Source organism: Jaculus jaculus, chromosome 5 (assembly GCF_020740685.1).
Source record: "Jaculus jaculus isolate mJacJac1 chromosome 5, mJacJac1.mat.Y.cur, whole genome shotgun sequence".
Lineage (NCBI taxonomy): Eukaryota > Metazoa > Chordata > Mammalia > Rodentia > Dipodidae > Jaculus > Jaculus jaculus.
The window spans coordinates 15,002,731-15,028,132 of NC_059106.1; the positions used below are offsets into that span (position 1 = coordinate 15,002,731).

The 25,402-nt window shown below is 39.9% G+C and overlaps 1 protein-coding gene across 2 annotated transcripts in view; it reads left to right on the plus strand.

Moving 5' to 3' along the window:
* Zeb1 (zinc finger E-box binding homeobox 1) overlaps nucleotides 1–25,402 on the plus strand; it is a 170,334-nt gene that overhangs the window by 112,827 nt on the left and 32,105 nt on the right. For both annotated transcript variants that reach the window (XM_004659713.2, XM_045148817.1), the window contains exon 2: nucleotides 7,392–7,592. In XM_004659713.2, coding sequence (XP_004659770.1) covers nucleotides 7,392–7,592 — 201 coding nt within the window. The remainder of the gene's footprint in view (nucleotides 1–7,391; nucleotides 7,593–25,402) is intronic.

The window sequence follows — 25,402 nt, forward strand, 5'->3', positions numbered from 1 at the left end:
CTAAGCATTTGCTGATAATAAATCATAAAGAATTTATTCTAAGTCCTCATGAGATAGCTTAGTTGGTAAAGCTCATGCTGTAGAAGTATGAGGACTTGAATTTGATCCCTGATGTCTGGTAAAATTCCTGTCATGATCATATTACACCTGTAACCCTAAAATGAAACAGAGACAGGAAAATCCCCTGGGGCTTGTTGGCCAACTAAATACCTTAACTGGTGAGTTCCAGGCAAGTGAAGGACTTCTGTGTTATAAAAGGTATGGCAGTTTATTTGGGTAACAACATCCAAGGTTGTCCTCTGTCCTTTACATGTCCCCATACACACATTCATGAGCACCTGCAAACATATGGTCACACATTTCCACCACACAGACATTGGAGAATTTTGTTGTTGTTTTGGTAGGATCTCATTCTAGACCAGGAAGTCCTATAACTCACTATGTAGTCTCAGGCTGGCCTCAAACTCACAGCAGTCCTCCTACCTCTGCCTCCCAAGTGCTGGGCTTAAAGGTGTGAACCATTATGCCCAGCTTTGAAAATTTATTTGTAAAAAGTCTATGGTGGGCTGGAGAGATGGCTTAGTGGTTAAGTGCTTGCCTGTGAAGCCTAAGGACCCCGGTTCAAGGCTCAATCCTCCAGGACCCACGTTAGCCAGATGCACAAGAGGGCGCATGTGTCTGGAGTTCGTTTGCAGAGGCTGGAAGCCCTGGCGCACCCTCTCTCTCTCTCTATCTGCCTCTTTCTATCTCTGTCACTCTCAAATAAATAAAATAAAATAAAAATGAACACAAAAAGTCTATGGTATATGCGGTGGCTTGAAAATCTCATGTTCCCCATAGACTCAGGTGTTCTTCATACTTAGTCCCTAGCTGGTGGCAGTTTGAGAGGTGGAGCCTTGCTGGAGGATGTGTGTTGCTGGAGGCTGTCTTTGGGTGTTACAGCCAGCTCTACTTTGCCAGAGCTCAGCTCTTTTTTGTTGTTTTTGTTGTTGTTGTTGCTGGTGTGTTTTTCTGGTTGTTGTTTGTTTGTTTGTTTTCACCTGCTGTGGCATGGAGGTGATGTCCTGCCTCTGCTCTACCATCTCTCCCTGTCATCATGAAGGTTTCCCTTGAGACTATAAGACAAAATAACCCTTTTCTCCTCTCAGCTGCTTTGGGCAGATGTTTTTCCCAGCAACATGAAGGGAACTACAACAGAAAATTGATACCAGAGGAGTGAGGTGGTTGCTACTAGAAAACAGACCGTGTGGCTTTTGATCTTTTGAAAGTGATTTGTGAGAGGAATATGGAATATGGACTGGGATAAAAGTAGTTTGTGTGAGAGGCTTGTGATCTGTCCATGTTCTTAGAACTTGAGAAGGGTTGTGTTTAGAAATTATGGACTGGTGTAAACAGATTGATATGACACTGAAACAAATGAAAGTTTGGGGCAGGAGACAGCAGTCTGCTTCAGCTGCAGATGTTTGAGAGATTGCCACCATTCAGACTGGAACAGCTGTTCTTCATTAGGACAGTAGGAGCAATGCAGAAGGATTTACCACCTTTACTCCCCTGGATTAACAAATTTGGTAGTCTACCTAGTATAATGGACATATGAAAAGTGCAGTAAGGGGTTGTTCAATTTGCAACTGTTTTATGGAAGTATCCTCTGGGAGATGTGAGGCAGGGTTGTTGGAGCCCCTGAATCAGGGACCTGATGGAGCCATACGAATGATCCCTGACACAGTTGGAGACCCTAGGATTTTGGAGATGGCAGGATAATGAGATGGCTGCCAAAGAGAGCTGTTGGTTCAGGATGGGGTTTTCCCTGGGCAATTGGCAGCCTAGCAGGAGAGGTGGAAGTGAAACCCCAGAGACTTTGTCACAGATCCTGCATACCATCTATCTAGCTATAGAATTTGATATTTGCCCTGGTTGTTTTAGATCTTGCAGTGGTTAAATCTTTTCTTACTATGTCATCTTTTCAATGTTTTATTTTATTTATTATTTGAGAGAGAGAGAGAGGCAGATAGAGATAGAATGAGTGCACCAAGGCCTCAAACTGCTGCAGACGAACTCCAGACACATGTGCTGCCTTATGCATCTGACTTATGTGGGTACTGGGGAATTGAACCTGGGTCCTTAGGCTTTGCAGGCATGTGCCTTAACTGCTAATCCATCTCTCCAGCCCTGTTTAACAATTTTTATGAAACTCAACTCACAACTCTAATGGCAATTTTTAAAAAGCAAGCCCTCTAACACATTGCAGTCCAAACATTGTTACTGGCTTCCATGGTGAAGGATAGTAAGAAAATATTAAAAGTTCTTGTTTTCTGTAATTAACCCATTATGTTTCTACAAAAGCAAGAAGCTGTATACACAGTAAACATGCTGCAAAGTATAACATACCAAACTCAGGTCCGCGCTGTGTGGCTGGCAGCAGGTGTGCATTGCTGCAGAGCATGTATATTGTGTGATTAGAACAGGGCAGCCATGAAGTTGGCATCTGTGTGGTTTGAATCAAGTGTTCCTCACAAATGCATGTTGCAATGCTTTGTTTCCAGCTGATAGCAATTTGGGAATTGGAGCCTCCTGGTGTGTTGTTGTAGGGAGGTGGGCTTAAGAATGCTGTAGCCAGCTTCCCCCTGTGATTGTCTGGCACACTCTCCTGCTGATGTTGGCCAGGAGGTGATATCCAGTCCCTTGCTCATGCCACCTATTTACCTGCCATCACGGGGCTTCCCTTCAAGTCTGTGAGTCAAAATAAACCCTTTTACCCACAAGTTGCTTTTGGTTGGGTGCTTTGGTGCAGCAATGAGAGGGTGACTGCAACACCAACATGCATCATGAGTGAGTTCTAAAGCAGTGGAGTAATCATGTGTTTCGTTTTGAAATAATTTTTGGTTGTTGTATGTTCAGAAACCTCGTACTACTGTCAAATCTTTTGCAGCTCCCATTCAACCTGCAGTTTAAGAAGGTAGGCCTCAATTAACTACAAATTTTAAAAGCATAGAATATTATACTACACTTTAGCCAAGCTATGTTTAGTTATAGTTTAATTCAAAGGTTAGAGAAACTACATAGGCAGAAAGTGGAGATAACTGACTCTCCTCAAATGCTAGAGCCCCTGCAGGGCCTGCAGTCTGTGGTTTTAAAATCCCCTGTACACAGCCACATGCACAAGGACAGACCCCAGGACACAGTAGGTTTGCTGTCATCTAAGTGATAATCCATATCAGCCATCTTTACACTTGTCCTCTCACCTCGGTGACTGTGAAGAAAACGATAATAGAATAGGCTGAGAAGTAGCGTGAAATAAAGTGGTCTTTTTTTTTCCATCTTAACCAGTACAGTGCATTGCATTGGGGGATTTTTTTTCCAGTTTTTACCACATACCAAACCTGCTCTGAAAAAAAATTTACAAGATGACTATAAAATATATATAATCGTATGGCTTGATTGTTCATCTTATCTTGTATGTTACAATGACAGTTCATACTGTAGAACGTAGAAAGCGATGCACTGGCCTTGACAGCACCTGGAGCTGCCGTGGCCCCGGCAGGATAAAATTCCGTGCAGCCCAGGTAAAAAGGACTGAAGATAAGAAGTGTGCAAACAATTATTGAAAGCCAGTGCATTTATGTCCAGTAGCCCGATTTGGGGAAAATACTTCAAGTTCAAACTACTCTTATCCAACAGCACTCATGGAGGAAGCATGGACCCTAGTGGCTAAGCTGCACTGAGTCTCACGTTAGGTTGATCACACTGAAGTTCGCTACATTTACAAGTATGTGTCCAGGTAAAATTTTCACATTGAGGATAACATGGTGTCAGAATCATTAAATAAAGCAAAATTGAATTTTACTTACCTTACTTGTATTTGTGTCACAAAATTCTACCTGCTAAACATTTTTGGATGTTTCCCTATACCCAAATGCCCATGGGGTTTTTTTGTTATCCTATAAATTTGCTTAAATTATAAAGAGTGACATGTTTAAATGCAATTATTTGTAATTGGTGGTTTTCTAAAAGAAAGTGATGATTTAATGAATAATAATTTCAATATTCAAATAATATAAGCACTGAAAACAATACTCTTATCATAGCATGCAGAATTAATGACAATCTACAACTAACAAAATTGATGATTAAAAGACTAAATTTCAGAGCCAGATGTGGTAGTGCACGCCTTTAATCCCAGCACTCAGGAGATAGAGATAGGAGAATCGCCATGAGTTTGAGGCCATTCTGAGAGTACAGAGTGAATTCCAGGTCAGCCTGAACTAGAGTAAGACCCTACCTCGAAAAACAACCACAACAAAAAAAGACTAAATTTCAGTATTGCCTCACTAAATGGTAAGAATAGCACCAACATAAAGACTATGGCCAACTGAGGATGCCAACAAAAGCATTGAGCTTCCTTTCATTAAATAATGGGAGCTTCAGGCATATGAATGTAGTTTCACTGTGCCCAAGCACAGTGAGATCTTTGAAGTCAGCTAAAATTGACAGGATAGCCAGATATTCTTGAAAGTTGAGAAATTATTGAGGCATTATCAAAACCAGCCTACATTCTAAATTTTAGTTTATGACAACAATCAATGACTTTTAACAGGTTATTTAGTGAGTTACTAACAAAACACCTTTGAAAATAAATAGGGAGGGTATTACCATGGGATAGTGTTTACAATCCTGGAAGTTGTTAATAAAATAAAAACCTAAAAAAGAAAATAAACAGCACTGAGCAGCATTTGTCAGTAAAATCTCCCATTGTGTGTTACACATGTGCCAGTGTGCATCCTGCTGTTAGCTAGCAGCCCATCATGGAGGCCTGGGCTCAGCTGTGGGTCAGTCTTTACAAATCATCCTCTTACACACACAGAGTCACTCAGCTCATGGTTTGGCATGGTGTGAAAAAAATCCGCCATGCTTCCATCTTGACCCCACTACACTGAAGGGAAATGCTTTCTTGATTGAACATACTTTCTCAAAAAACATTTATAAAACGGTTGGGGTGGCGATTTAACAATGATGAAGAACTTTTCCCTCTGAATGAATGATTGTGCCCCTATTAAACTATCTGGTAAATATATTTAAGGGTTGGCCACTACATTGGTTTCTCTTGGGCCACTGTAGCAAAATCCCAAAAAGCAGCAACTTAAGGAAGGAAAAAATTTATTTGATCTGTAGTTTGCAAAGTCGTAAGTTTGCAAATGAGTTCTTCCTATATCCTTAGTTTTGGTGAATTCTGCCCTTACCCACTCTTCTTCCTTTCCTCTCATTACTGATTAAGCATTTCTACCCTCCTCCTAACATCTGTTGTCCCTTCATGGCCCCTTTCTAGTTGCTCACCCTTACAGACACGTCTACATAAACACACAAATCTAAAAATTCAAAGCTAGGATCTATCCACATATAAGAAAAATAAATAAATACTTGCTGGGCTGGAGAGATGGCTCAGTGGTTAAGCGCTTGCCTGTGAAGCCTAAGGACCCTGGTTCGAGGCTCAATTCCCCAGGACCCACATTAGCCAGATGCACAAGGGGGCACTTGCATCTGGAGTTTGTTTGCAGTGGCTGAATGCCCTGGCGCGCACATTCTCTCCCTCTCCCTCTCCCTCCCTCCTCTTTCTGTCTGTCTGTCACTCTCAAATAAATAAACAAAAAAATTTAAAAAATAAATATTTGCATATCCATTTTTATTGCTGCAATAAGCATGGATGTGCATATATTCCTGCAATAAGATACAGAGTAATCTGGATATATGTCTAGAAATGTTATGGCTGTGTCACTTTTTAGTTTGGGGAAAACTGTACCCCATTGATCTCCATAGTGATATGACAGTTTCCACTCACACCCACAGTTAATAAAAGTTCTTGTTGCGGTACAACCTCACCACCAGCAGTTATCACTTGTGTCACCATGCTTGGCTACAGTACTTAATTTTAAATATTTTATTTATTTGTTTGAGAGAGAAAGGATGGGCACACCAGGGCCTTTAGCCATGGCAAGCAAACTCCAGCCACATGCACCATCTAGAGCATCTGGCTTTACATGGCTCCTGGGGACTGGAACCTGGGTTCTTGCAGGCAAGTGCCTTAACCACTGAGCCGTCTCTCCGGCCCTTGTTTGTTTTCTTAATAAGTATTGAGACTGGAGTGAGATGGCATCTCAATGTGGTTTTAATTTGTATTTTTCTGATTTACCCATACTTTTAATTATATTTGTTTCTCAGGTGTGTGTGTGTGTGTGTGTGTGTGTGTGTGTGTGTGTGTGTGCGCGCGCGCTTTTATGTAGGGAGAGGGAAATGCATATGTAACATTTTTGTTCAAGTATAACTTGACAGTTTAAAGAGGCAAGGGAAAGACCAGCTGAAAATAATTATTGCTTAATTATAGGCAAAGCAAAGCTTCCTTTTTCTCCCTTCTTCTCAGATGTAACAAATGAGTCTCTCTGCACTTTATTGAAACTAGGTATCCTAATGCTTTCTTTTATCCCACTAAGTACTAAATTTCCCACTAGAGTTTATTTTACACTCTAAAAGAATCACCTATTCTAGTTGTTTTCATTTTTTTTTTAATTTTCAACTATTTCTCATAGGTTCTAAGATATCTTTATAATGTTGGTATAAAATTCAATTCATTAAATTAATTAAAATTTGTTGGAAAGGTACCCCTTTGAAAACTTCAGAATGTCATTTTGTTTAGAATTAAAGACTTAAAAACAAGACTTAAATTTTTTCATTATATTGAAATTTGACTAATTTGGTTGTTTATTTCTGAAGTTGGCATGGGATTAATATGAAATGCATGTGGCTAATTGACAACAATAGTTGTGTCAACTTCAATGACATAATGGTACTTTACTAGGAAAGTGGACTCATAGGTTGTAATGCTTTACATATCTAAATCTCTAATTGTACCTAAGCAGTATTGTGTGTAGTAAGTTCGGTATAGATGTGAGGTGTGTTTAACATAGTTTAAGAGTACAGAATGTGGAATTAGACTGTTGGCTTTCAAACCCTGGTCCCATGACTTGCTGGCTGTGTGATTCTGGATAAGTCACCCTTTCTGCCTTGCTTTCACATGTATACAATGGATGTAGAAATAGGTAGTAAAATAGATAATCCTATGCTTCATAGGATTATCTTAAATAGTTCTAAGAATTAAATGACTTAATATTATAAGACTCTTCATTATAGTATGTGTCCAAGAAATGTAGCTACTATTATTTGTCACTGATGCTATCTAGTATCTAGTAAGTGCTAGGTATATGTGCTATAAAATTAACTATCTGCATAATATGACCTGTAAGAAAACGTCATTTTAAGTATAATTTGTAATTTCTATTTTTATAAAGTATAAAGGCTGTTTTATGCTAATTTTGATTGTTCATTTCTTGTTTATGTTCCAGTTACAAATTATAATACTGTGGTAGAAGCAAACTCTGATTCAGACGATGAAGACAAACTCCATATTGTGGAAGAAGAAAGCATCACAGATGCAGCTGACTGTGAAGGTGCCGTGCCAGAAGACGACCTGCCAACAGACCAGACAGTGTTACCAGGGAGGAGCGACAGGGAAGGCAATGCTAAGAACTGCTGGGAAGAGGATGGTAAGATGAATGAATGCCTCATAAAATTATACGTGTTCTTTTAAAAATGTATTAACTGTAAAGGTAGATTAGATGAAAAGTTTGAAATGAAAAGTAAACTTGGGCTGGAGAGATGGCTTAGCAGTTAAGGCACTTGCCTGCAAAGCATCAGGATTCATGTTCAACTCTCCAGGTCAGCCCGGTGCACAAAGTAACACAAGGGCAAAAGGTTGCACTTGCACACAAAGGGGGGCACACGTCTGGAGTTCAGGTGCAGTGGCTGAGGCCCTGGTGCGCCAGTTCTCTCTCTCTCTCTCACTCTCTCTCTAGCGCTCTCATATTTTTAAAAAATGCCAGTCTGTTGGGCTTACCTCACCAAAAGTAAGCTTATTAATATTAGGTGTCCTACTCATTTAAAAATAGATTACGAATCAGAATAACAGTTTGACAGCATGTACAGGACTTAAAGTGTATTAAATTACAGGTATTTTCTAACCAGGGTCAAGCTTTCATTATATTGTATATATAATAATTGGATCTAACTTTATTTCGTATTATGATCCTCAAATTAAGAATCCACTTACAAACAGTACGAATAGTAACATATTAATTATATGTTAATATAATTATATACTAACGCAATATCTCAGTTACTTAGCCTGCTTTGCCATATTTAAACACCAGTATTATTTTTCTAAAATTTAGGCAAGTGACAGGAATTATGAATTAGAGAAATGGGAAACCCAGGAACAAGGGCATCAACGTGGTGAAGGATCTCTTGTGGGAGGTCAGACCTGGGTTCTAGGAAGAAGCTGCCCAACAAGAGAGAGGGAAGGGATTCGTGAGCTGAACATTAAAACTAAGGCTTGAAAGTTTGACCAAGCATACAGATTGCAGACCTGGATAGTGAAGTGAAGGTGTTTAGATAAAAGTCCAAAAGTACAAATATTAGTATTTGTGCTGTTATAGATACAGGGTAGCTGAAGTTTATTTTCTACCATACGTCATAACATTACAAGGGACTTGGAAAATTATGTCACCAGCCCTCTCATAGTGTTCACTGTCCATTCTCTAGGCCCTTCAGGAATAGGGTAACATATTTAAATAAAACTTTCTAGGTATAAAACTTTTATAGCTTAATGTGGAGGAGAGATAAGTAAGTTACAAATACATTGTCTTTTGATTCAAATGTAAACTTAAGGTTATATGGGAGTATCAAGAAGGAACATCTGAATCAGAGGGAAGACCTAGAATTTCTATATGAAACAGTAGTAGTATTGGTATCTAGAGAACTCACAGAGGTTAATTTAAAAATGAAAATGGACATTAGGCTCTTCAAAAAGAAGAAGCAGTATGCGTGTAGCCACAGGTCTCAGCAGACAGTGTTCACAGAACAAGGAGATAGGAAAAGTAAGTGAGGTAAAGAATATGAAGTGCTGTGTTTTCTAAGGGAGTGTGGTCTGTGTCTTCTACAGTGTGGAAAGGGTATCATTGCTATGAAATTCAGAGAAGTCTGGAACAGTACCAAAAAGAGAGCTGTAGAGGGAATGAGCCTAGAGACAGAGATAGTACTTTCAGTGCAGGTGCTATCATCACTCAGTCTATTCAGTGTTTCAACCAAGGCAACAGCATTTGGAATAGAAATTGAAGGGTGATTTTTGAAACCAATATGGGAAGTAGAATGTAGAAGCATTCCTTTTGCATAGAAAGTGACAGAGGGAAGAATGAACACAACTCAGGTTTCTAGAAAGCAGAACTCGCAGACACTGGCTTGCTATTCACCATGGCACCTGGAACTATTACTGTGTGACAGTAGTATGATATTGACCTGCCAGGCTTGAATACTGAGCTACAAACGTTTTGGAGCAAGGATTCTTCATATATTGACTTTTGTGACCTAAATGGACCCATGTATATAGTTGATCTAGTTGATCCAGACTCTTAATATGGATGCAGGAAGGAAATGCTCTGTGTGGAAATGAGAGAGATAAGAAGACAGAGGCAGATTTAAAACTTAATGAAGAGGTTTTGCTCGTGAAAATATGTGGGATAGAGATTAGATGGACTAACCTACTCACAAGGGACTACTAATGATGCTAACTTTAATTTGTTTCAATTTTCATAGCAGTTTAAAAGAGACATATAAATAGGGATACATTGAAATGTCATGTCTACAAAGGTTAGAAGAGTGAGCCATAGAACACTCTTTGTTCCCGAGAAATCTCATGGAAACAGAATTATATAAGATGTGATTTTTAGGCCTCTGTGAGAAAACAAGCAAGGGCCATCAAAAAGTCTAATAGAGATCTTCTCCTAGTATAGATTACATCTTGACTATAATGAATCATGACCTAAAAACAAACTCAGACGTTAGCAAATGAAGTTGCCTTGGTTGAGTGCTGGGGAAATGGAGGGGTATCTGGGAAGAAGTAATCACAAACACTGCTTTGAGCCCTATGTACATATCTGAGTTTAAAAAAGCAAACACAAGTCTTCTAGAAACGCCTCATTCTATTATGACAGCAGCCTCCCAAGTAATAGCAAGCAGACAGCAATGAGTGAGGAAGAAGCAGCAAAAGTTAACTTAGAGGCCTTAATTTTCTAAGAGGACAAATGATTTTAAGGAAACCCTAATAGCACTTCTAAAAAGTGAAAAAAGAGTGATAGAAACGCAAATGGATTTACCAGCAAGTTAAAACAATTGAAGAAAAAAGTAGATGAAGGGTAGATAAAATTATACAAAATGAAATTCAGATGCCTATAAATATGAAGAACAGTTAAAAGAAATAATAAAGTCTAGTGCATGTCTAAACTCCTGGTGACTAGTGGGTAGAGCAACAAGAACATTATTCCTGAAGGAACAATGACCTAACACTGTCAAAATTCATGAGGCACACAACTAAAGACTCAAGAGGGGTAGATAGAACTATGTGAGCGTGACAGCAGCAGAAGGGACTCCAGCCTTCATTCCATGACAGGACCATGGTTTTGGTAATTACTGACAAGAATACTTTTGTGGGAAAGCCCTGGACTCTTGCTGAGAGGTTTCAACATTCTACTATAAAAATGAAATACCTCAGGAATGGCTATGTTAAAGAAGGTTAGAATTACCACATCACCTATGTAACATCCTCTTTCAGAGTGGTATAACTCAGTTACCAAGAGGAGTCGTAATCCAACAATTTCTCCCGAAGGGAAAATAGAGCACAGTGAGTGTAGTTTCCCACAAACACCAGGGAAATAAGCATATCTAAGACAGCTAGGTGCTGAGGAATACAGGGAGAAGGGAGAATGCACAGGAAGCCATGTGTGTTTCTCAGCAGCAAATGCTACTAAATGGACAATGGACTCCATTGAGACCCAGCTGTCAAAAAAGTCAGAGCTTTTGAAAGCACCAGAAGAAAACTGAACTCATCATGAATAAAGGACACTCCATAAAACAGTAAAATTGTTGAGCAGAAACTTTTCAGACAAGGATGGAGTGGGGATATATATACATTCCAAAGGGGCCAAAAGAAAAGCACTGCCAACTAAAACCCCTTCACTGTGTCCAGCAAACCTATCAGTTAGCAATGAAGAGCTAATGAGTGTCCCAGACAAACAAAAGCTAAAGGATTTGGAGCCTAGGATATGGCTCAAAGGATAACACATTCACCACTGAAGCCTAAGTTCCCAAAGTCAGTCCTCAGACCCTCCATAAAAAAAGCCAGGAGCCACAGTGGCTTCTGTAACCCCAGCACAATGACATGGAGATGAGAGGCAGAGACTGGAGAATTGCCTGGTAGCGCCAGGAAAGCACAGTAAAGATCAACAGAATGCAATCTGTGCTAAAGTTTACAGGCCTGAACTCATGTTGTGGCACTAGCTTTCTTTTATGAACTACTTCTTGAAGAATTCAGCTATTTTATAATCCATCCCTGTCTTCAAAAATAAATGTAGTGGGAACTCATTTTATATATCAAGTGACATTAGGGCTACTCATTTTTTTCTAGCCCATGTTACATTAGTGTTATAAAAAATGAATATGAGACCAGTATATGAACTTTTTGCTAAAAACCTCATCCTGAGTGCTGGTGAACAATTTTTCATTTTGTTTTGGTTTTGTGTTTGTTTTCTTCCTGGTTTTATAGTATTAAATTATTAGATACTTACTAGCCTGTAAAATATTCTTGGAATGGAAGCTAAATGTTTCTTACCTGTAGTTTACAAAACAAATAACTAGGAGGTGGGGTGATGGCAGAAGACACCCTGGCACAGTGTGCAAGCGTTCCCAGGGAATAAACGCGGAAAAGGTGAGTAACAGCTGTTAGAAGAGATGGGTGCTGACTAAATCGCAAAGTGAAATAGGGAACTTTTCACAGCAGTTCAAGAGACAGTCCAGAGTATGTTCCCAGAGAGGCTGGCTCAGTTTGAGGAGCTTCCTAATCCAAGTGAGAGGAAGCGCTCGCAGCAGTTACAGGAGCTAGAAAGGCCTAGAAAATGTGTGCTGCTGTCAGGAACAGACATTTTACAGAGCATAAAAAGAAGACAGACCCAAGGCAAGAGCATCGGCAGAAAAGAGACGCTGGGAAACCCTTACCCCTGTGCGCTTGGCACTCAGTGTGCTGCAACAGTGAGAATCATTTCCAGATACTCCTGCTGCACTGGCAAGCCAGCGCTCTGTGGAGTACACTCAGAAGACCTAGAGCAAGCGTCCGGGGACTCTGCTTAAACCTGCCAGCAGAATACTGCTAGACTGTGGAGAAATTTTAAAAACAGCAACTGCAATATTCAGTGAGCTGAAAACCTGATCAGAGACAGGAAGCAAGGGAACTTTACACAGGCTCCAAACACTGCCCTGGACATTGGGGAATTATCACACTGGCAGGGCCAGCATTACAGCTAGGCTCACAAAGAGTCCTCAGATACAAGAGCAGCCTCTGTGAGTCCACCTGTGAAACACTGCCTATATGCTAGGTCAGCCTTTGTGATCCTAACTCCCCAAGGAAGGCCCAGGGGTAAGAATGTGACCAGGGGGTTTAGATAGACTTCTAGCAGCTGAGGAATGAATGTACAGAGCCTTGAGACTGAATCCAACAACCAAGCCAGACAGCATTCATACACTATATCTATCCCTAATTGGCTTTCACATTTATTCCTCCTTTATGTAATACTAATGTCAGTTTAACAGACTCACTCATTACTGCTCACACACACACGCAACCCACACATGCACCCACATATGCATGCATGTACACAGGCACACACACATCAGATAGCCAAAGTAATCTGAACAAAAAGATGGATGCTAGAGGTACCCCATACCGCCTTCAAGTTATACACCAGAGCTACAATAAATAACAAGATCGGCGTGGTCCTAGCACCAAAATGGACACATAGGTCAGGGTAATAGAAGACTCAGCTATCAGCACCTGGTTTTGGACAAATATGCCAAAAATACATGGACAAAAGACAGTCTCTTCAACAGATGGTGCCAAGAAAACTGAATATCCACATGTTAAAGTATGAAATTCAATCTGTATCTCTCACCCTGCACAAAAATCAACTCGTTATCAAAACCCTTAATATAATACCTGAAACTATTAGAAGAAGTAAATAAGACTCTTAAAGATATGAGCATAGGCAAGGACTTTCTCAGTAGGACTCAAGTTGCACAAAAAATAAGACCAACAATTGACAAATGGAACCCCATGCAATTAAAAAACAAAGAAAGAGGCTAGAGAAATGGTTCCGTGGCTAAAAGCACTTGCTTGCAAATCCTGATAGCCCCAGTTTGATTCTCCAACACCACATAAAGCCAGATGTACTAAGTGGCACATGTGTCTGGAGTTTGTAGTGGCAGGAGGCTCTGGTACACCCATCACCCATTCTCTATTTCTGCCTCTTTCTCTTTCTTTCTCTCTCAAATAAATAAAGTATTTTTTAAAAGCAAAGGAGGGCTGGAGAGATGGCTTAGCGGTTAAGCGCTTGCCTGTGAAGCCTAAGGACCCCGGTTCGAGGCTCAATTCCCCAGGACCCACGTTAGCAAGATGCACAAGGGGGCACATGCGTCTGGAGTTCGTTTGCAGTAGCTGGAGGCCCTGGCACGCCCATTCTCTCTCTCTCTGTTTATCTGCCTCTCTCTCTGTGTCTGTCATTCTCAAATAAATAAATTAAAATTAACAAAAAAATTTAAAGCAAAGGAAATTTATTAAATGAAGACACACCCTATAGGATGGGAGAAACTTTTACTTAGTGAAACATTTTTAGAAGATTAATATCTAGAATATACAAAGAATTAAAAATAAGAAATTAAACAACATAATCATTAAATGGACTCATAAAAAGAACAGCTATCTCTCAAAAGATGACATAGAAATTACCAGTATATATATGAGTAATTGTTCAACATAACTAGCCATCAAAAATTTTAAGTCAAAACCACATTGAAAATCCATCTCTTCCCCCTGTCAGATGGAGAATGTGGGAAAAGGAAACAGTTGCACATGTACACACTGTGTGCAGGAATGTACACATCAGTCACTGGAAGGCATCAGTATGGAGGGTTTTCATGGAACTGCAACCTTCCATATGACACAGGTTGACTAACCTGGATATTTACCCAAAGGACTCCATGTCACCATATCCCAGATACTTGCACATCAGTCTCTATGTCAGCATTGTTCATAACAGCTAAATTATGGAACAAATGTGTATGCCGAACAAAAGAGGAAAGGATAAGGAAAGGGAATTTTATCAGTTAGAAAGAACAACAAAGTCATGTCATTTGTCGTCTCTCTTTGTTCCTAGATTTTACATAGCTACATAAAATCATGCATGTGTATATGACATGAAAGTAGAAATGAAAAGTGTCTAGAGGAATAAAGGTGACTAGTAGGAAGGAAAGGGACATAGGGAGAAGGGTAGTGGTTATGAGGGAAAATTATGTTCAGCATGCAACAAATATGTACATGTATAAAACCACAATAAATAAATAAAATTATAAAAGAATACTTCCAAAATATTTCCTAGCATGAAAGTTCAGACATTTCCAGACCCAACGAACCATATAATTTCCTGTTCTGTGAATACTCCTATCTACTTCATGGTTTAGGAGTGACCATAGCCAGGACAGCAAGCAATGTTTCAGTTTTAAAGGCTTTTCTACCTTCTGGAATGTTCAGTCAGAGAGACTTCTCTTGGGTCTTGGCTCTCTCTTTTCTTAAACATAATACTTTCTAGAAGAGATAAAAGCTAATTCCTGTAGTTCCTAGTTGCCTTTGAATTTGAGTCCAAACTCTAGCATGATAGATAAGGCCCATTGCACTCTCTTTACAAGTCTGATCTGTAATACTGTTCTCCTCTTGGTCCTTTTATTCCTCTCAACATTTCCATATCCTGTTTCTTCTGCTTGATGTGCTCTTCTCTTCATTTTTCTGTCACCTTCTCTTCATCACTTGGCCTCCCTTGGCACTGTAAATAATATCACTGCTCATAGTGTTTTTGTGATTGGTTAATTATGAATCACTCTGGTCCACTAAACAAATTCTGTAAGGGAAGAACTGTTTTGTTATTGAGATCTGTATCTTTTTCCACTGATGCCTGATATACTGAAAAAAGTGCTAAATTAAAATTCCTGCATCTGACTGAGTACTTCAAGACATGTTCCTGGCTAGGAAGATACTCCATTTGGTAAAAGAACCTTCTTTATAAGCATGAAGACCAGAATTTAATCCTTAGAATCCACATAAAAATGCTAGGGATCATGGTGCACACTTGTAATACTAGAACTGAGAAGCAAAGACCAGTAGATCTGAGGGGTGCATTGGCCAGCAAGTATAGGCTGATTGTTAAGTTCCAAGCCAATGAGAAAACCTGTCTAAAAACATAGTAAGTAATGTTTCTAAAGATGACATCCAAAGTTTCTCTCTGGCCTCCATGTGCACAAACACACATGCACAAAAGCACAACCCTCATATATGTATAACTAAAAACATTTTTCTTTTCTGCACTTCAGATTTCAGCTGTTTTACCATCAGTTTCAAGAAGCTGGTTTTGCTTTCCTTGCTTTCCTTGTTTTTCTTTAACTATGAGAGAGAGAGCTTAAGATCTTTGTCATTTTTATCTGACACTATTGAAACATCCCTATTCCTTCTGTTAAGTACAGCTAAAAATAAGTTTCTGAAAGGCAGAGAGAAGGAAGAACACAGCTTGAGTCTCAAGAAGCCAAATAATGGCAAAACAGTAAATTCCTTGGGTTTACTTTGAGGTGCTCGCTCTCTCACTCTTTCTCTTCCTTCCTCCCTCCCCCTCCCTCCCAACCTGTCCCCCCTCTCCCTCTCCCTCGCCCTCGCCCTCGCCCTCTCCCTCTCCCTCTCCCTCTCCCCCTCCCTCTCCCTCTCCCCCTCCCTCTTCTTCTCCCTCTCCCCCTCCCCCTCCCCCTCCCCCTCCCCCGCCCCTGCCCTCTCCCTCTCCCTCTCCCTCGCCCTCGCCCTCGCCCTCTCCCTCTCCCTCTCCCTCTCCCCCTCCCTCTCCCTCTCCCTCTCCCTCTCCCTCTCCCTCTCCCTCTCCCCCTCCCTCTCCCTCTCCCTCTCCCCCTCCCTCTCCCCCTCCCCCTCCCCCTCACCCTCCCCCGCCCCCGCCCCCTCCCTCTCCCTCTCCCTCTCCCTCTCCCTCGCCCTCGCCCTCGCCCTCTCCCTCTCCCTCTCCCTCTCCCTCGCCCTCTCCCTCTCCCTCTCCCTCTCCCTCTCCCTCTCCCTCTCCCTCTCCCTCTCCCTCTCCCTCTCCTTCTCCTTCTCCCTCTCCTTCTCCCTCTCCTTCTCCCTCTCCTTCTCCCTCTCCTTCTCCCTCGCCCTCTCATCAAACTTGGTGCTGGAGGAGCCAGCAGCCCAAAAGCCTTAGTGGGAGATTCATAAGAGAAAGGTCTGAGAGAAACCCACTCTCCAGAGTGAGAGCCTCAGTCTTTCATCCTCACTAAAAGAGATGTTCCAACCACTACCAGGGTGGTGACAGACAAGACTACTTAGCATTTTGGGACAGTCATCCTGGCCAGTGGTGAGAGGTGTCCCACCTCCATCTTGCTTCATGGAGCCAGAACTTAACAAGGACACTCACTCAAGAAAGTCATCAGTAAAAGCTTTTGAGAAGCAGGAATGAGGCCTCTCCATGCAGGATGGTGTAAATAGAGTATACACAGACACACACACATCCCCACACAATTTAAACATGAATAAATATTAGTCATGTCTTATAATTCATTAATTTGGTTACTTTCAAGTAACCTCTTATCATACATTCAAATAAAAGTTTAGGTAAAGGGACTTCAGATTCAATGTAAAACATATTTGAATTGAGTTTTGTTTCTTCAGAATCATTCCTATAGCTCAGTTTGGAATTTGATTTATCAATTTTGATGTAGTTGATCAAACCATCCTGGTCCCACAATAGAAACTGAACTATCACAGAAGGAGTTTGCTCCAAAAAGCAAACATCCTCTGTGCTTGGCAGAGCTCGGGTGAGATTTATCTCTGCCCTGCTGTTTGTGTCCATTCCAATCCTGCATCCTAACCACCATAGGAAAGATAACAGTAAGGAGTCATGCCATTACTGTAGCTTCAACAAGACATGAGCATGGGAAATGTCACACTATTGAAGAGATCAACAAGGCTTTTCTGAGAAGGGAGAGGAGCTGCAAAGTTTTCCAAAGAAGATTAGAAAGTCAGTTATTTGGTGAGGAGTTCTCTTCTAGCTACTTAAAGATAAGCAAGGGATATGAAACAAAGGTACTTTAGCATTGCTGGTCTAACAGAAGCCTTATCACCTACATCAGTTAGTTATTTTAAGATTTACATGCCAAGGGGAAAATGAGATCAATCCAGGAGTCAGCTGTACTAAATGAATTGCACTGGCATTTCAGTTTTCAGAAGTGGCACTAGTGAAGGAGTTTGGGCTCACAATGGTGGCCGCAGGTATACACTCTACCCTCTTTAAAATGCCCATGGAGAGAATTGATGCATAGGGTAGAATGTCTATAAATCTTTCTGTCATTAGACTTAAAATTCATAATCATCTCTCCACCCTTCTGTCTCCTTTTCTTCCACGTAAGAGCCCATATGATTTGTTGCCCCATCCACATAATTCAGGAAAATCTCCCCACCTCAGAGTTCAAAACCTGAATCACATCTGTACAGTTCATTGCCATTTAACATTTTTTGGAGCTATAGTATTCAAATTTGGACATGTTTGAGAAGCCATTATTCTATAGACTACACAGACCAAACACCCACACCCTCTTCCCCCCCGCCCTCAGGTCCACAGACCTAGTCTGATAACTATAGCAAATTCTTACTGTGCTGTTTCTATGTGCTATGTTTTATGTGCCAATATATAAGTTGTTTAGTGTGTATTCTAAGTTTCATGATTCTATAATGAAATTCCACAGACAAGGAAAAGGATGTCAAAGTGAGTTATTTACCAGAGTCATGGCTCTGTGATCAGGGTTTGAAACCCAGTGATCTGAATCTGGAAGTTATACTGCCATGTCACTCAATTTGAGATTTCTGAGACTTTGTTTGGCTAATTAGTGATAAAACTTAGTGACCTGCTTATATATAGGCAGGATGGTTACTGTAGTATTTTAGGTAAATGATTTTTTCCTTACTAACTCAAAGAAAAGGAGCAATACTGAAGGTGCATGGATGATTGAAGATGAATGTAACATTTTTACATCATTTTACTCATTGTTTCTATAATGCTAAATTCCTTCAAAGGAATTAATTAATGAGGAAAAAGTAATGAAGTTATCGTGTAATTCAATGTTAGAGCACCCAGAACAGTGTAATTGTCTGTCTCTGTCACTTAAAAACTGCTTTTGTGTAAACTATGTTCTCCAAGGTTAATGGTGAAGTCTTTAAAATTGTATATTTTCACACCCAGCAGAATTTCTGGTTTGTGGTAAGCTCTCAGAAAGTGAGCAGATGAATGGATTAGTTAATTAAATCATTTCTATAACTGTCAATGCACTTGACCCTACTCTTATTAAAGTTTACCAAATTAATTTTATATCAAAATGTTTCAGATAAGATGGTCTCCATATCCAACATGTAGTGAAGGTAACAGGCTCAAAACAATTACTGCAATAAGATCCATTATAATGATGGTAAAAGTTGGTAACCTGCACATCTCTAGATGGAATGCATAGGGTAGTACATACAGAAATTATCTTTCTGTATGTAGCCTTTATTCTTATCTACTGCTTCCTTATTTACTTCTTTTCCTAAGAGTATCCGTGAGGTTTCTTTGTTCAATCCCCCTTTTTTTATTATTTTATTGGAGACAGGGTCTTGTTACGTAACTCAGGCTTACCTTGGCCAGCATTGCCCATGCTAGCCTTAAACTTGGCAACAATCCTCCTGCCTCAGCCTCCCTAAATGATGAGGATTAGAGGTATGTGCTACCAAACCCAGCTTAATTTCCCTTTTAGTTTATGAGTTAGTTAAATAGATGCACTATTGGATATGATTACCAATTAGCCTCTCAAGTAACTAAAACAAAAAAAAAATTATAAATACACATGGCATAATTCTTTTCTATTTCCATTTATAGAATTTGAGCCACAGAATTTCTTTCTTGTTTTTCTAAGGTTAACTCAAAATCCTTTGTAAAAATCTAAATTTTATTGTTGATGTACAATTTTTTACACTTACATATGCAACTACTATCAATGCAAACAACAGTTTCATCAGTAAAATGCTAAAACGTGATCTTTTCTAGTCACATCTTCCTTCTACTACAAACCCTGCCCTCACAGTCTAGCACCTATACAGAGAAAGGGAGAGGGAAGGGAGGGGTGATGAGAAACACTTCTCCTGCACATTTTAAGTCCTTGATGGTGGCGCACATCTCTAATCCCTGTAGGCACACAACATGGGATTTGGTTCAGTATTTTCCCTGGTAGAAGCAGCTCCAATGGCTTCCATTTGGTCTTTACAACCATAATAGCCCTCACTACACAGATCAAGGAATCAGTGTGAGGATTCTGACAACTTATAAGTATTATCTATGCTAATTCTGCTTTCTGTGACTGGGATGACTCTGGACAACCGTTAGTCAGACGTTGGCTGAAACTCCATAATCACTTGACCCCTGCAAGCCCCTACTTTAAATGGAGGGCTGCAATGCTATTTGGGGTCTCCCATAATCAGTGTCAGTTTAGAGCCAGCAGGCCTTGAAAGGTCTGATTATTTCCTTTATTCTGTTGTATAGCATGGTGGTTTGAATGTGGAATGTCACCTGTAGACTCATGTATTTGAGCTTAGTCCCCAGCTGTTGGTGCTGTTGGAGAGGGCTGTGTAGCCTTTGGGAGGGGGAGCCTTGCTGGAGGAAGTGATTCACTGGGGGCAGGCCTTGGGGTGTTATAGCCTAGCCCCACTTGTACTCAGTTCACTCTTGTTACTTCTTCCCTGCTGATGTGACACTGCCGTGCCCAGCTGTCTGCTTCTGCCACGCTTTCCCCACCACAATGAAACTTCTCCTTGAAACCATAAGCCAGAAATAAATTCCTTCCTCTCAAATGCTATTCTGGTCAGTATTTTGTCAAAGCACTGAAAAAGTAACTGCTCGATACATATGCTCTAATAAAATGCAATAGGTCCCTTTGGGGAAGGATGAGAGAAAGACTAATAGTAAAACGTTTTGATATTATACCAAGCCTTTCTCAGAGGGACCTGGTGTCCCTTTCACTTCAGGAGTTGCGTCCATCAAATGGCTCAAGTCCATTAAAAGGGCCATGATTTTCTGTTGCTGTGGCTCAAAGTTGCTTTTCATTCAGTTGTCTTGAAAATTTTCTACTTTTACAAATTGAGCAAGAACTTCGTAGATTTCCTAAGTATTTCATTTCTAGAAACATCATGAATAATTAGCAAGTGCCAGAGGTCTGTAAGAGTCACACCATTTTGAACATTGCTTTGCCTATAAGGTCCTTTATGGTAAGTGTGCTCAGCATACTTAGCAGTTCAGTGCTACTTGACCCCTTGTTACTCCAGGTTCCATTTGGCCTTGTTGAATAGAAGCCATCTAACTGAGCCATTGAAGTTCTCACTCTGCATAAGAGAGAGCAGTGGCACAACCATTGGGGATGCTGGTTCTCCCCCCACCCCAGATCTGTTTGTTACAGTGTTTGTGAAGGACATTTCTGCTGGGCCCTCCCATAGAAAAGCTAGTCATTTAATGTATTTCTTCTTTAAACATCTTATAAAATTGCAGATTAAACAATGTTGGTATGGAGTTTTGTTTAGAAGGATTTTTTGTTAATTTTGAGGTGCTGAGGATGGAGCCCAGGGCCTTGTTAGACAATTACTATATCACTAAGCTCACCCTTTAAAATTAATCTTTAAGATAATTCTAGGAATTTTAGGTAACCTGTTTTAATACTTTTGAAATTTTCCTTTTTGATCCATGGGTGCTTTTAGAATGTGTTGATTTCTAAATGTCTTGAGACTTTCCTGTCATCTTTCTGCTACTGACATCTAGTTTAATTCATTGTGACCATAGAAACCTGCTTTATGTAACTTTAATTCTTTAAAACTTATTTTATTATCCTGAATATTGCATACCTTCATGAGTGTTCTGTGTACACTTGGAAAGAATGTGACTTTTGTTGTTATTGGTTGAAGTACTCTCTAAATGCCAATTGGATCTAATTGTCAATGTGGCCTAGATTTTCTGTGTCCTCTCTAGTGTGTATGTGTGGTATCTGCAGTCACTGTGTGTGTGTGTATGTGTGTGTGTGTGTTATCTACAGTCACTTTTGTGTGTCATGTGTGTCTATGTAATATCTGTAGTCACTGTTGGCACATGCATGCTCGCAGTCTGTAAAGTCACTGTGCATTTGTCTTTTTCTGTATCCTGCCTGGCACGTGTGGGGTGGGGAGTGTGGGGGTGTGCATGCATGTATGGTATCTGCAGTTGCTGTGCCTGTCTTTGCTTCTGTCCGTTTTGCCTTGCCTACTCTTTAAGAAGCTCTCTTTGAAGATGTGTGCACATTTACATTACAATTTTTGGATAGATCAGCTCATCATTATCAACATTGCTCTTTAACCACTGGTAACATCTTTAACTCCACACACCGTTTTAAGGCAACAGAAATGGAGGCGCTTTATTAAGAAGCTGAAAGGTAGTCCTAAGAATTGGAGTATGCTAGTGAACAGAAAACACACACCCAAAAAGCCTCTGGCCAAGACTTCTAGGCCTTTTGTAGGTCATTTGCATAATGCTACCTCTCTTGGTTGTATATCACAGGCTTTTTTCTATGTATGCTCAGTTGTTCCATGTGGCCAACATTGGGAAGATTTTTAATGCCATCACCCTCTTTGATATGTTCTTGATGTCACCCTCTCCAAGTCCCTCTTCCAACACAACTCCCCCAACCCCGAGATCTGTGGTCCTAAAAATCTTTTTGGAGAGCAGAAAGTGATGGTCAGTCTTCTGTAGGTTCTTACCTGCTGATGAGGGGCATGGTCCCACCTAACAGGGACCATGAGACTCTGTCTTATACTATCACTATTGCTTAAAGAGAAAGAAGGAAGCTTTGAATTTTCTGTAATAGAAGTTTGCTGGAATCCCAGTTCCATAGTTTGGTATTAATTTAGGTGTACATCTGAAGGTTTAAGTAACAGTAATATGACTGTGGCAGCAGATGACCCAGAGTGGGTGAGCAGCATGACAGCCTTCCTGGAGTGGCTCACGCTGGGGATGGGTTCCCTGGGGCCATTGCAGAAACATGCTGCAGACTGAAAATGACCCAGAGACGCAGCAGACGAAAAGGAGTGTCTGGTACTTTCCAGCCTCTTTATCATTACATTTGGGAGAAAAAAAAAATATTGTAGCACCCAGGTGAAATGAAACAGAGCTTGGAATTATTTTTATTGTTTATTTTTTGTTTATTTTGTACTTTTTTATTTAGTCAGATAATCTCTGTCATTTACATTTAGATTTTTAGATCATTTACCTATAATGTAATTTTCCCTGTTTAGATATAGTTTTTGACTATTTTAGTATTTGTTCTTTTTCTTCCTTTTTTCATTCTTCTGTCTTGTTTTGATCATTCCAGTATTTTTATTAGTAGTTTAATTCTGCTTGTATCTCTTCGTGGTAACTTTGTCAATTAGAGTGCATGAATTATGGAGTAGCTGGCTAACTCTGCAAAGCATGGGATGTAGAGTGAGCTTCACACAGTCTAGTAGCATCTGCTCATTATTTTCACCATTCCCAGGGGAATGTAGACACTGTGTTCCCACATGTGTCCCACCTCCCCACACTTATTTTGTAGTTGTATGTGAGACAACTTTTTTTTTGTTGTTTTTATTCCTAATATATTATTTGCTAATTTGTTTTTTGCAACAAAGTCTTATGAGTCCCGTCCATCGTTGAGTTTACTATTTGGCAAGGATGACCTTGAACTCTTGATCTTTCTGCCTCTACCTCCCAAATGCTGAGATTACAGGTGTGTGCCACCATACACACTATCTATTTCTAATATTCACATTATTGCCCCCAGTATCATTTCACTGACTTTCTGATGATTTTATTCTGTGGGGTTTCCTTCCTCTTAGAAGGTATATTTATCTTTCTTTACATGATGTTCCTGAAGGAAAATTCCTGAAAGATAGTTTCACTGGGTGTAGAAGTTGGGGTTGACTAGGCATTTCTTTTATTTTTTTAATTTACTTTAATTCTTTTAGTTAGCATACAGAGACTTGAGTATTGTTCTTTCTGGCATTCTCAAAATGCAATTTGTTTTAGTTGACTCACAACCCTCCTCTTGTCCCTGGGCCCTATATCATGTTGTCTGTCTCTTTTCATGAGATTTTTATAACTTTGCCTTTGACAGTTTGGCTGAGGGGCTTTGCCATAGATTATTCTGTGTTGATCTGTTTGCAGTTCCATAATTTTTTTTCTATCTGTTGTCTTTTGTCTCTTAATTAATTTGTGGAGATTTTAGGTTTTTATTTCCTTGAAAGATTTTTTTTTTCTGTAGCATATTATCTTTTCTTCATCTGGGACTTTAGTGACATGAATGCCACATGAATGCTTTTGTCCTGCAATTCCTAATGTTATCTTTTTAATCTTTGGCTCAGATTGAATGATTTCCACAAGTTTACTGTCAAGTTCTCTAATATTTACCATTTCATTTTTTTTTTTAGTAAATTAACCCACCAGTGATTTTTTTAAAAAATCTGATACTGTATTTTTAATTATAAATTTTCTTTTTGCTTATTTTTATCTTCTATTCACTGAGACTTTAGACCTTTTCAAATTTGTAGGAGTGTCTCACCTCATTCTTTGAGTACTATTACAACAGTTGTTTTCAGTCTATTTGATGCTCCCACAGTTTGCATCCATTCTGTGCTGTTCTGTTTTGGTTATTTTTCCCCATGCTGGTCGAGATTCTTGTTTCATCATGTGTCAAATCATTTGGACTGAATCCTGAACTTCATGAGATTGTTGGTCTTATGATTGTTAAAAATTTTGACATTTTTGGTTTAGCAGGCAAGTTAACCAATTACATTCAGGCTAAATTTTAAATACCTTCTATAAGCTTTTGTTTCATAATAAGGTCAGTGTTTAAAACCATCCCCATGCTGCTTGGATCTGTTCTGTGTGCACTGTCAGCAGAGTCATCCTGGGACATACATAGTAATCTACTACATATTTAGGTTCTTACCTGTGTGATCAGATTCATACATGAGCACTTTGGTTCTAAACCCGAGAGATTGTAAACCACCTAGAGAGGTCACTTTTCTTAGTGCCTCCTTTTTTTTTTTTTTTTTCTTTCAAGGTAGAGTCTCATTCTCTAACCTAGGCTCACCTGGAATTTACTATGTATTCTCAGGGTAGCCTTAAACTCAGAGATCCCCTTACTTCTGCCTCTCGATTTCTGGGATTAAAGGTGTGCATCATGATATCCAGCTTAGCTCCTCCTTTTTAATGTTCTCCACAGAACTTAATATCCTGATACTCCCCTTGTTAGTTGGCTGGCTAAATAATCTTGGACTTCATTTACCCTGCTTTGTCCAATACTTCTGCAGCTACGCTTGTAGGAAGACAGTGAGAGAAAGAACTCAGTTGCACCTCTGAGCCATTCTTTTGGGGTCATAGGTGCTAAACTGGACAGAAATTTCCTCTGCATCAGGGTTTTCAGGTATACCATCATATCCCTGATGTCATAATTTTCTCTTTCCTGCCTTGAGATAGGAGCTAGACCAAAAGAAAATAAAGGAAAAGCATGTTATTCTTTGAGCCCTTTTCTGCAATGGAAGCTTAAACCAGAGCATCTGAGTGTCTGTTTGTACATGAAGGTGTACCGGAGTTCAGGGTAAATCCAACAGAAGCCATGGGACTCACCCTATGGTGTTTGGATTTCTCTTGTTGTCTCCATGTGCCTGCTGGGAATGGCCGCTGCTCACATTCTCCCAGGTTTCACTGGGTGCTTTTACATGGTGGCTGAGTGGGGTTTCTTTTGTCTATCTCAACTACATCTTACCTCTGGTTTAGTTTTGTCTTTATCTAACTTATCAGATCTGCAAGAACATTGTGAATTACACTTAGTGACTGTTCCAGATAATTATACTGGTTGAATATCCCTTTTTTGAAGTGGTTGGGGATTAGAAGTATCTTAGATTTTAGAGATTTTTCAGATTTTAGAACATTTGCAGGAAGAAGGCAGTTGAGTATATATACCTAATCAAAATATATAAAGTCCGAATGTTCTGACATCTAACATTTATGTTTGAAATCTAAGATACAGCATGGTCAACTTGTACTACAAATGTTGGCGTTTACTTAAAATCTGG